This window comes from Octopus sinensis, linkage group LG2, assembly GCF_006345805.1.
Source record: "Octopus sinensis linkage group LG2, ASM634580v1, whole genome shotgun sequence".
In the NCBI taxonomy this organism is placed as follows: domain Eukaryota; kingdom Metazoa; phylum Mollusca; class Cephalopoda; order Octopoda; family Octopodidae; genus Octopus; species Octopus sinensis.
The window spans coordinates 2,295,214-2,308,872 of NC_042998.1; the positions used below are offsets into that span (position 1 = coordinate 2,295,214).

At 38.1% G+C, this 13,659-nt stretch overlaps 1 protein-coding gene across 1 annotated transcript in view; it reads right to left on the reverse strand.

Moving 5' to 3' along the window:
* Nucleotides 1-13,659, reverse strand: part of LOC115231588 (myosin-IIIb-like) — a 107,948-nt gene that overhangs the window by 80,444 nt on the left and 13,845 nt on the right. Inside the window, exon 2 of the mRNA XM_029801579.2 lies at nt 11,553-11,618. Within this exon, the coding sequence (XP_029657439.1) occupies nt 11,553-11,618 (66 nt within the window). The remainder of the gene's footprint in view (nt 1-11,552; nt 11,619-13,659) is intronic.

The window sequence follows — 13,659 nt, forward strand, 5'->3', positions numbered from 1 at the left end:
TGGGGAACCTATATGCCAAGGAAACCGGGAGACTGGCCTTTATGAGCCAGGCATGGCTCGAGAAAGAACAAAAAACAAAAAAAAAACACTTATCTAAACTCAATCTTGTGCCATGAGATTTTTACGCTTTTAGAGGCAAAAAATTTTACATTTTGATTATATTTAACAGCAGTCCTTGTTGTTACGTATTAGATCAGCTTCAAACACATGGGCACCTCTATTAGGTCTAGAACACAACTACAATCCTACATTAAAATTACTATTCCTCCTACTTACTCTCAAGAAGCATTTAAAAAAACTCTCATAAATATCAAGCTAGCAACAACCTGAATAACTCCACTAACTCCAAACACAATGCTGGCATGTACATTGCCTGAAACAAGTAGAGTAGTGAAATAATTATCACACTCCACCCATGTCCACCTTGCCTGTCTCTCTTCTGGCTAACTGTAGTCTGCTTCTTGCACAGAGAAACGTGTTATTGTCAGAACCAGCAGCTCTGTGAATTTCTTTGGCTTTTTTCATACTCTAACTTTCATGTTCTCATTACAACTTACTCCAACACTAATGAGGTCACCCATCTGGCAGTTCACCATTTTATTGGTGTTTTTCCACAAACTATTCCTGTATATCAAATGTATTTGAAATGTCTCATTTGTGTGATTGAATCCCTTTTGCTCTCCATGACCTATAAACAGGGACGGAGATTACAGAAATTTAATTCTACCACCATTGCTACTGCCACCTCTACATCCCCCCACCTCACCCCACCCCTGCCTACCCCACTCTACAGCAAGTTTCTTGCTGCAGAGGAGCAACAGGACTACTCAGATTTTAGAAGTGAAGGTGGGAGTGACTGAATGGAGTTGAAAGGCAATGAAGATAGTGATGGTGAGGTGTTAGGGTGGACCTTCAAAAGTAAGAGGCGGGTAGGAATGAGTAGGGCTGGGACTGAATGGGTGAGAAGAGGATGTTTGATAGAATGGGACAGAAGAAGAGTAATGATGAGATAGTAAACAGGAGGATTAAATATTTATTGATTAAGGTCTCTCTCCAGATCACAATAGAATATTGCAGTTTGGTATTTGCAAGATTAAACTGCAATGCTTCGGCCATTCTTCCAGCCCTAAACACCTGGATTATGAATAAATCCTTAAATCCTTAAAAATGTTTTAGCTCAAAGGCTGCGGCCATGCTGGGGCACCACCACTGAAAGTTGAGATCTAAAGACAAATTCCTGGTAAACATATGCTTGTACACTAAATTTTTTACTGTATTCAATGCCAGTCTTACTCTTGCTTATATCACATTCATACATGGTACATGGTGCCCAGATTGGCCTAATTCAGGAAAAAATCATATCTCAGGTTAAAATAATCACCTGATACTGGTTGAGGGCTCATTTGAACCACAATTTTAAGAGCTATTAGCTGGAACCAAAATTATTTGTTTTTTCTTTGTTTATGTAGATCTGGGTTCAAATAACCAAATCAGGGCATATTGACCAAAATTGCCTTTTTGGTATATTGCGCTTAAAAATGATTGTCTGCAAGATCTCGCCAGCTTTCAAGCAAGGATAACATCCATGACATCTCCAGAAGAATGTCCATCATGTCGCATCCAGCAACTGCTTCGGAATGTCCCAGCCCAAGTTGTTTGGTTTGTAGTGAAGTTGGTCACACAGTTCGTTCTTCAAAACATAAAAAGGTGTCTGCTTTGACAGAAGAACAAGAATCAAATCACTATATTACTGACTGGTCCATGTTATGCATATTTACTGTTCGGAATTGTTGCTACAATATTTGCTGTGAATAATATGTGATCAGTTTTCACAATTTAGAGCAAATGATACGGATAGGTGGCAGGTGGTCATTGTATTTTTCCTGGGTGGGGAGTAGACTATGGTAAAATTTCAATCCAGAGATTTGTTGGGAATATTTTCTTTTTGTTATCTCTTATTTTGGCCCTTCTTCAATTTTGGCATAAGCCAGGCAAAATCCTCCAAGCTGGAATCTAATCTTCCTAATCAGATTTTTACCCCATAAAATAGGCCAAATGCCAAAAAAAGTGCATTTAAGATCAATTATTTCAAGAAATTTTTTAAGTTTTGAGTCCATTTTATGTTTCCTGTTTTTTATACTTGTTTAATCGCGTTAAGGGTCAATAACTTCTGATTTTACCCAATTTTAGTTGATTTTAATGTTTGGTATCCAAATTGCAATTATACTTTTTATGTGGCCTTTTAACCCCTTTGAACTGATTTTTTTCCACAGTTTACATAAAATGCTGAAGATGTCAAATATGTTAGCCCTTAATATGTCAAAATTTGTCAATTTAAAAAAAAAATTATCATGTTTGAGGTGGTTTTACCAAAAATTTGGATATTTTTCATACATCCCCTATTTTCTCAAATTTATGTTGGCCTATGCACTCTAGGCTGTAGCTTGATTGGAAGACAATTAAAATCGCTTCTAAATAAGTTCAAACAGAAGTTAAAAATCTTTACATTCAATCTTATGATACTAAAAAAAAACATAAATTTCGTTAAATTGGCCGATTTTAAAGAGCTATAAAAATTGAACCATACATTATTTTAAACTCAGGTTTTTGTTTTGTAATCTCTTGAGTTTAAAGAACCAGAAAATATGCATTTTAAACATCTGGGGGGAAACTTCCAAAAATGATAAATTCCCACTCTGGGCACAATGTGCATGGCTTGTATAGCCTTTAGAACCCATACATCTACCCTTATATTTCTTACCATACATCAGAATATAAAAAGCTGGCTCCTGACAAAAGTGGGTAAGAAATTCTCTTTCTGTTGTCTCCTTGAAAATGTAGAAATATATTTGTAGTTTTACATCCTGGTCCTGAATTAACTTTGATACCATTCTCTCAACATCTTTGAAGACCTGATTAACCTGTTTAAGTCCTCTTCAACTTCTCTTATCTCGTGCATGTTCTTTTCTCTTGTAACAGTTAACACAAATACTTTGATGTCTTTTGTTGGGAGAGATTTCATCTTCCTGCACTACCTGGTTAACTATGAGCATCAAAACACTCCAAGCTAATAGGAGAGCCTCTACATAACCATCTGACATGCTAAAAATATCAGCCTTATTCTCTCGGATTACACTCTATCATTTTGAAGCAGAGTGGACACCCTGAAAGCAGAGTAAAAAAAAATGGTCAATGAAGGTAAGAATGCCTTTGGTAATCAGGGCTGGCTTTGGGTTAAACAACAACTTGATTCACTAAGTAAGCATATGAACTTCACATTTTAACACTTTCAACATCTCAACAAATATCTATGATATTCTGGGAGAATTTTCTTGTTTTCATCTTCTCATAATGAAATTAATCTCAATAGAAGATTACTTGTTTGTTCTCCTTGGAGTATATGATGTTTCAGATCTTTACCTTTTGACGTACAGATTTCAAAAATAATTTTTTGTAACTAAACACTTTCAAATTTCAGACACTGGTAGAATGTGTCATATAAAACATGTTTTACTCTTAGTATTTTTGAGAAAAACTTATATTTACAAAGTAATTCCACATTAAAGTAGGCATATTTCGGTAATTTCAACCAATCAATGACATGTATTCAGCTGAATAAAATTACTGCCATTCTTTGTCAACAACTATCAGCATTGTATTTTTCGTTTGTCAGTTATTTATGACATCGTTCGTGCGTTTGTACTGGTTTTAGCTTTAAGGTTTTAGGGTTAGGGTCTTAGGGTTAGGGTTTTAGGGTTAGGGTTAGGGTTGTTATAAATAACAGTGACAAACAAAAAATACACCACTGGAAGTTCTTGTTGACAAAGAATGGCAGTAATTTTATTCAGCTGAATACACGTCATTGATTGGTTGAAATTACTGAAATATGCCTACTTTAATGTGAAATTACTTCGTAAATATAAGTTTTTCTCAAAAATGCTGAGAGTAAAACATGTTTTATATGACATATGCCACCAGTATCTGAAATTTGAACGTGTATAGTTACAAAAAATTATTTTTTAAATCTGTACATCAAAAGGTAAAGATCCGATGTTTCCAAGGACATCATAGATAGTTGTTGAGATGTTGAAAGTGTCAAAGTGAGGAGTTCATTTCCTCAAGGTTCCACATTGCGGAATCAACCAAAAAGTCTGTAATTATAAAGCAAAATCATAAACCACACAGCTATACTTGCGCTCACTAACAGACATCTTAACCATACAGTCAGGCTTATCCTGCCTGTGCTTACAAAGAGAGAAAGGCAAACAAATGGACTGTGGGAGAAGAGAGAAATTGATAGATAAAGTTATGAGTAGTAAATATATCATAAAGGAACTATATAAATGAATAGCTACATAAATATGTAGTAAATACCTCAAGTTATTATATTTATGGTATGCTAATAACATGAGAGTAAATCTATAGATTTTTCAGTTTGATTTTTGTCAACAGCTGAAAGTAAGTCGTCATTTTTCAGACACATTCTCACAGAGTGTCAAAACAACCAGACATAAACACACTCACTCACACACACACACACAAACACACACAAACACACACACACATACACACACACACACACACATGATGGGCTTCTTTCAGATTCCATCAACCATATCCACACACAAGTCATGCCTGCATCAATGAGCAATGCTTGCACCTATATATACTTTATCTCTATATGTGTGTGTGAGAGAGAGAGAGAGAACGTGTGTGAGTGTGTATGTGCGAGTGTGTGTGTGTGAGTGAGTGTGTGCATGTAAGTGTATGTGTATGTATGACTCATCAATAAACCTGTAGAACATTGAATTTATCTTTATATTCAAGTCCTTTGATATAGAAAATAAAGCCTTGTATTATTTTTATACTTTATTATGGTCTATCATAGCTTGTCACAGTTAAACTAATTTATTGAACAGTAAAAAATAATGTCAATGAAACAACTTCAATTGTTCTCATACACTTTTGTGTATGTATGTATATATATATATATATATATATATATAGGAGATAGGGGTATGTTACGCCGCAATAATATATGTATAGAAATTAAATATAAATTACAAGAACGCAAAAACACACAAAGAGACAGCACAAAAAAAACAGACGGGTTATTCGAAGCCTCTAATCTTCAGTCGGGAACCGGATCATCTTAGCAATTTCGGCTGATTAATCCTCGAGATATATATATATATATATTATTAATATTTGAGGGAATGAAATCCAACACTTACAAGGAAAAAAAATTCAATTTAGAAATACTAAATCAAATTTCACACAATATAATATATATATAAAAAATTAGAAAAAAACACCTTTTATCAATTCAAAATGAACAATTAAATTACACCATCCAGAAAATTACATATAATAGAAATATTAACATTAAAATAATAATAAAATGTCAAAGATTAAGTAAATTGCAAAAAAAAAAAAATAATAATAACTTATATAAATTGTATAAATTTTCTGGATGGTGTAATTTAATTGTTCATTTTGAATTGATAGGTGTTTTTTTTCTAATTTTATATATTATATTCATCATCATCACCGTTTAACATCCACTTTTCATGCTGGCATGGGTTGGACAGATTGACAGGAGCTGGCCAGGCAGGAGCCTGCATCAGACTTCTGTGTCTGTTTTGGCAGGGTTTTTACAACTGGATGCCCTTCCTAACACCAACCACCCAACAGACTAGACTGAGTGCTTTTTACATGGCACCAGCATAAGCAAGGTCACTCTTGGCAACGTTTTTACAGCAGGATGCCCTTCCAATGCCAACCACTTCACAGTGTGGTGGACTGGATGCTTTTTATGTGGCACCAGCACTGGCGGGGTCACCAAGTATCATGCAAGACAAAGAACCTTTGAGAGGAGAGGGGGGGGGCATTGGAGGAGCATGAAAACAATTCTTTACAGATACAGACTCACACAAAAATCAGAGAGATAGGCGAAGTATATTATATAACCGGTTGCTGATTTTTTAAAATGTTTTTGTTCTTTACGATCCACTTAAGAACCTACGCCTCCACAAATATTCTCAGAGAAATGAAAAGTTAAACAGATTTATTTGCTGATTCATATGAACCATAACAACATGCATAACATTTTAGTGCTCCCATAACAAATTGAAAGGAGCTTATTGTTCAACAGAGAGAAAATAGGTCAATATACATCATACAGACTATATATATACATCATACAGGCAAGAAAGTAATGATTCAAACACAATGCAGCCATCATAAAAGGGTAAAATACAATCTTTCTGCTCTTTTTCATGGCTATACTGCATTCAAAATATTACTTTCTTGTCTGTATGATACAATACACATTCAACACTTCCCAAAAAAAAAGTTTGTTTATATATGCTGTTGCATACCATATATATATATATATATATATATATATATATATATATATATATATATATATATATATAGTAGGAAGGTAGACCAATCACAAACGCCTTCAGGTAGATGGCCCTGCTCGATCAGTAGAAAAGGTGTAGGTAGAAACTCTATAAGATGCACCAAGTGTAAGCTATGGACACATAAGAGGTGCAGCAATGTCAAAGGAAGGCTAACTAGGAAGATGGTTTTTGTATGTGGCAGATGCTCAGGAACAATTACCACTGAAAATGCTCTGAGACCAACTTCCATCACTTTCCAGGGAGAAAAGCTAGAAGTAGTTGATAGTTTCCGTTACCTAGGTGACCAAGTCAGTGGCGGGGGTGGGTGCGCTGAAAGTATAACTGTTAGAGTAAGAATAGCCTGAGCAAAGTTTAGAGAGCTCTTACCCCTGCTGGTGACAAAAGGCCTCTCGCTCAAAGTAAAAGGCAGACTGTATGATGCATGTGTACGTACAGCCATGCTACATGGTAGTGAAACTTGGGCTGTGACTGCTGAGGATTTGCGTAAGCTCGCAAGAAATGAAGCTAGTATGCTCCAATGGATGTGTAACGTCAGTGTTCATAATCAACAGAGTGTAAGTACCTTGAGAGAAAAGTTGAACCTAAGAAGCATCAGTTGTTGTGTGCAAGAGAGACGTATGCGTTGGTATGGTCATGTGATGAGAATGGCTGAAGATAGTTGTGTGCGAAAGTGCCACACCCTGGCAGTTGAGGGGACCTGTGGAAGAGGTAGACCCAGGAAAACCTGGGTCGAGGCGGTGAAGCACGACCTTCGAACTTTAGGTCTCACCAAGGAAATGACCAGTGACCGAGACCTTTGGAGTATGCTGTGCGTGAGAAAACCCGGCAAGACCAGTGAGAACAGTCAAAATCAAATCAAACCAAATTGAGGTCGATCAACATCAGGGCCCCCGTGCAGGTGACACGTAATAGCACCATCCATTCGTAGCCGTTTGCCAGCCCTGTCTGGCCCCCGTGTCGGTGGCACGTAAAAGCACCAGCCGTTTGTGCCTGGCCTGGCCCCCGTGCCAGTGACACGTAAAAGCACCATCCGTTTGTGGCCGTTTGCCAGCTCTGTCTGCCCCCGTGCCGGTGACACGTAATAGCACCATCTGTTCGTGGCCGTTTGCCAGCCCTGTCTGGCCCCCGTGCCGGTGACACGTAAAAGCACCATCCGTTCGTGACCGTTTGCCAGCCCTGTCTGGCCCCCATGTCGGTGACATGTAAAAGCACCATCCATTGTGGCCGTTTGCCAGCCCTGTCTGGCCCCCATGTCGGTGACATGTAAAAGCACCATCCGTTCGTGTCCGTTGCCAGCCTCGCCTGGCCCCCGTGCAGGTGACACGTAAAAGCACCATCCGTTCGTGACCGTTTGCCAGCCCTGTCTGGCCCCGTGCCGGGGACACGTAAAAGCACCATCCGTACGTGACCGTTTGCCAGCCCTGTCTGGCCCCGTGCCGGTGACATGTAAAAGCACCATCCGTTCGTGTCCGTTGCCAGCCTCGCCTGGCCCCCGTGCCGGTGACACGTAAAAGCACCATCCGTTCGTGGCTGTTTGCCAGCTCTGTCTTGCCCCCCATGTTGGTGGCACGTAAAAGCACCATCCGTTCGTGTCCGTTGCCAGCCTTGCCTGGCCCTGTGCCGGTGACACGTAAAAGCACCATCCGTTCGTGGCTGTTTGCCAGCTCTGTCTGGCACCTGTGCGGGTGGCACGTAAAAAGCACCCACTACACTCACGGAGTGGTTGGAGTTAGGAAGGGCATCCAGCCGTAGAAACACTGCCAGATCTGACTGGGCCTGATGAAGCCTTCCAGCTTCACAGACCCCAGTTGAACCGTCCAACCCATGCTAGCATGGAGAACGGACGCTAAATGATGATGATGATGATGATATATATATATATATATATATATATATATGTAGGGAGAGTTTACGAAAAAAACAAAAGACGAAGACAGGTGGTGTACAAAACAAACAGATGTATTAGTATAACGCTCAGGAATAGAAAAAGTCTTTTACATTTCAAGCCTACGCTCTTCTACAGAAAGGGACACAGAAAAAACAAGGAGAGAAAAAAATGTGTGTAGTGGCTAACGATCTATCATGGATATATATATATATATATATACATATGGGATGGAAGCACTCTGTCGGTTACGATGACGAGGGTTCCGGTTGATCCGAATCAACGGAACAGCCTGCTCGTGAAATTAACGTGCAAGTGGCTGAGCACTCCACAGACACATGCACCCCTAACGCAGTTCTCGGGGATATTCAGCGTGACACAGAGAGTGACAAGGCCGGCCCTTTGAAATACAGGTACAACAGAAACAGGAAGTAAGAGTGAGAGAAAGTTGTGGTGAAAGAGTACAGCAGGGATAACCACCATCCCCTGCCGGAGCCTCGTGGAGCTTTAGGTGTTTTCGCTCAATAAACACTCACAACGCCCGGTCTGGGAGTCGAAACCGCGATCCTATGACCGCGAGTCCACTGCCCTAACCACTGGGCCATTGCGCCTCCACAATATACATATATATATACATATACATATATATATACATATACATATATATATATACATATACATATATATATATACATATAAATATATATATATACATATACATATGTATGTATGTATGTATGTATGTATATACTAATAGTTATCGCCAAGCCAATATGGCAGTCCAGATAAATAGGATGAATGCTGCTGTTGATTTGTTCCAAGAGGCCATCGTCTCTAGCTAACTTCCCCTAGCAGCTTTCCCTTGCTAGTCTGGCATCCAGCAAGGGGAAGCTGCTGACCTCTCCTGTTCGAAGGTTATAATGGACATAGGTCCCTGTGTCACATAGCTAGCCAGAGGTGATGGCCTCTTGGAGCTAATCAACGGCAGCATTCGTCCTATTTTTCTGGACTGCCATATTAGCTTGGCGATAACTATTAATATCCAGTACCACTGTCATGGTCTCCTTTAGAGAGAATTAGAAATAATAATATTTCTATTTATATATATACATATATCATCATCATCGTTTAGCGTCCGTTTTCCATGCTAGCATGGGTTGGACGGTTCAACTGGGGTCTGGGAAGCCAGGAGGCTGCGCCAGGCTCCAGTTTTGATCTGGCAGTGTTTCTACAGCTGGATGCCCTTCCGGATGTAGAAACACTGCCAGATCAGACTGGGCCTGGCGCAGCCTCCTGGCTTCCCAGACATAATAATAACAATAATAATAATAATATAAATAATATATAAATATATGCATATATACATACATATATGTACATACCTACATATATATGTATACATACATGCATACATGGGTACAAGACATCAAAAAAACGTTGAACACAATGAGAAACGAAAACATAAAAACAAAAACATAGAAACGAACTTTTTTTTCGAACAACGAGAAAAACAGAGAAACAAGACATACAACACAAGGAATATTCCCCTTCTTCAGTTGTCCCTGTTTCATCTACTCCGCGTTTCGAAGGTATGAAATAGAAGCAGTGCTGGTGTAATAAGCATTATTGACTACAGGAGTGGACCCAAGGAGGAAGAGGCCTGAGGGGTGCGTGTCACCTCAAGAAAAATGAAAAGAAATGCACCCTTCTAAATAATGTTATTACGCCCTTTACTCCTGGAATTGTATTCCCTTCTGACCTTGTGCCCTCCCTTTGAAAAATTCTTGGGATTGCACCTGGACTACATATACTTAACATATATGAATTGTGTATTTGTCAGTAGGCTATGATTTGGCATAGTGGAGACTACTCTCTTAATACACCAAGTGTTAAAACACCAGAAAGTTATGAGTAGGTGAGATAACTCACCCCAAATCCTATTAGGGAGTGATGGACATCAATGTTTTATCATTTTACTAGCAGTATCGCCAGGCATTGCTTGGGTTTGTTTCGACCCTTTAGAATAGAAATTTTTGGAAAGTAAAAATTTTGCATTATGTAGCTTGTTATTCTCTTTAAGTGAACAGTTTTCTGGTTGAAATACACCGAAAAATGGCGACACAGCAGTAAAAAAATTGTTAAAAAATAGGGATTTTCATAGAAAAAAAGCACCATTTTGATGTAAATAATTTTTGGTGTTAACATGGTCCGATTTGAATTTTTTCTTCTACGGAAGGAAGAGCAAGCATTCTTCTATCATACTCTCAATTTTGGTCAACTTGCACTGCAGGGTCTCGGAGGAGATAGTGTTAGTTGAAGGCTACCAAACCTGGCACACACAGACAACTTCAGCTTTATATATATAGAGATGTGGCTTATGAATCATAGCACCACTCCAAGACTTATATGTGTATAGTGTAAAAACTATGTGCTGGTATGCCTGGACAATGCATACATAAGAAAAAATTCAAATATGAAATAGAAGCAGCACTAGTGTAATAAACATTATCAACCACATAAACTTAATGTATATGCCCTGTGTATTTACCAGTAGGCTGTAATTTGGTATGATGGAAACTACTCTCCCAAAGTGCTGGGTGTTACTCAGCAGCTTGTTTGCCCAGTGTAAATATAATTACAGAGGGAATATTGGAATACCTGAATCAGGTTACTAGAGGAGAAGTAGAAAGAGTCTCTAGCATGAAAGGTGCAATTGTTGGGCTCAGGGAAGGTGATGGTGTTTGAAAAAGGCTGGTGTGATAATGGGAACAGGAGCAGGGAAGGGAAAGGGGAAGGGGATAAGGTGAAGGAAGAAGAAGCTATCAATGAGGGGGTTGTGAAAATTGTAGGCACACTTAAGAGAAGGAATGGGTGGAAAAGGGAAGGAGCAGGAGGTGGAAGGATCCGAGTGTTGGCAGTAGAATAGGCAGGGAACAGTGTATTGTAAGGATAAGGAAGCAGGAAAGGAGAATAGGAATGTAGTGGGAGAGATTCTGGATGTGAGTGTAAGGACTGAGATGCACAATCGAGAACACAGACACAGGGATGAGCAACTTAAATAAGGGCATATTGGTAACCCCTTCGAATGAAGAGATGAGATCTCAAAGTCTAGGGTCATAGTTACTGCTGCAGAAATACCTGCTATGGAGGACCTAGGATTTGGAGACAGATGTGTTTGTGACATTTTTAAAAGCATGCAAGGAGCAACTGTTAATTGATAGAGAATTAAAACTTACATCTTTGTCGTATAGTTCAGTTTTACAGAATGGGTTGATGGCAATGAGAACATCACCAATGTATGTCTGAAAATAACAAATAAGGAACAGATGATTATATTCATACATATATAGAAAAACAGATAGACAAACAGACAGACAGACAGACAGATAGATAGATAAATAGATAGGTAAGTAGGTAGGTAGATAGATAGATAGATAGATACATACATGCATACATACATACATACATACATACATGCATACATACATACATACATACATACATGCATGCATGCATACATAGATAGGTAGACAGAGAGAGAAATAGATAGACAGATAGATAGATAGATAGATAGATAGATAGATAGATAGATAGACAGATAGACAGACAGACAGATAGATAGATGGATAGACAGATATATAAATGGATAGACAAATAGATAGATAGATAGATAGATAGATAGATAGATAGAGATAGAGAGAGAGAGATATATAGATAGATAAACAGACAGACAAATAGATATAGATATATACATAGTAAAGGAAGTCCATCTGGACTTTACTATCTTGAGCCCTTTTTGTCATCGTACCAGTTATTCAGTCCCTGGCATATAAGTGACCAAGAGCACAACCTCCTCCTGAAGAGGACTCCAGTCTGTCGCAGGGTCAGTCATTCACATCTGGGTGAACTTGAGTAATGTGAAAAGAAGCGCTTTGCTCAAGAATGCAATGCACCATTTTGTACATCTGAGACTATGTTTTGAAACCAAAATGATTACAGCACTGAAGACATATTACCCTTTCAAAAACACACACAGACTGTTAACTTCACTTAAACATTTATTTGGTGCCGTCATCGTTGTCATCACAGTCATTGTCATCAGCATCATCATCCTTTAACATCTTATTCCCAGGATGGCATGATTTATAGGGAGCTAAAACTTTTGTTGTATGAACTGCAACAGCATTAAACAAATAATAAGAGTTTAACCCTTTCGTTACCAACCCGGCTGAAACCGACTCTGAGTACAAATGTCCTGTTTTCATAAGTTTTGAATCAAAATCTACCACCAAACCTTAGTCACAATTTATGTTCCTAACACTAGCTTAATGATAACTAAGTTATTTTACTAAATTCTTTGTTATAATTAAAGTAATTGAAAGAAACACAGAGCATCTCAAAATAAATACAGTAATGAAAGGATTCAGTGAAGTTAACAGCCCGTGTGCTTTTGAATAGCTAACATGTGTCTTCCAAGTTATGATTAGTCATTTGTTTAATGTTTTCACCTTTCTAGGCTTCTTTAAGCCCTTTGCAACACTTCGAGATTAAAGCCAAATCCATAAGTAATAATGTATGGCACAACTATCAGATTCAGTTCTTAATAATTCAGTATCTCAAATCTTAGAATGAATGAGAACTTCACAATCACCAATGAATAAAACTACAAAAATAGTTGAAATTAACTCCTCGCATCCTCCTTGACAAAAACTACAATATTTATACTTGTAGCTGCTTAGGATGATTTATTACTAAGTTTTAACTAAGTCAACAGAAAGAGAACGGTTTTGCTAAAGTTGACCATCATTTTAATGCAGTGTAAAAAACCTTTCAAAAAAAGTAAACAATCAATATAAGAGAACGTTTCTAATTTACTTTATTTCCTTAGGGGTGGTAAATAACTGAGTGAAGAGAATAGTGCACAACAATCTGTATTCTGTAATGCATTCCGTATCCTGTGACAAGAGGTGTGTTGTGTTTAAGGCCAAGACACTTAGCTACCAATGGTTGAGTCCCTGTGAGTGATACAATTCACTGTTATAAACAACAGCAACAGGAACAACAACAGTACAATTTTTTAAATTGAGGAGTATTTTACTGGATTGCAAATACTGACTTCAATTCATTTGGCATGAAGAAATTATCCCCAACAGATCTACATCTTATACAGAAGGAATGTTTGTCCCCTAATAGCTTAATACTTCAGAAACTGGAGGTGGTCACTGAAACAATAGTTCTTAATGATAAAGCAATAATTCACTAACCTTTTATTTTCTAGCTCTAGGTCTGTCATTTGAAAAGATCTACGGCATGCAGACACCCTCCCGTTCTATTAACCTTTTT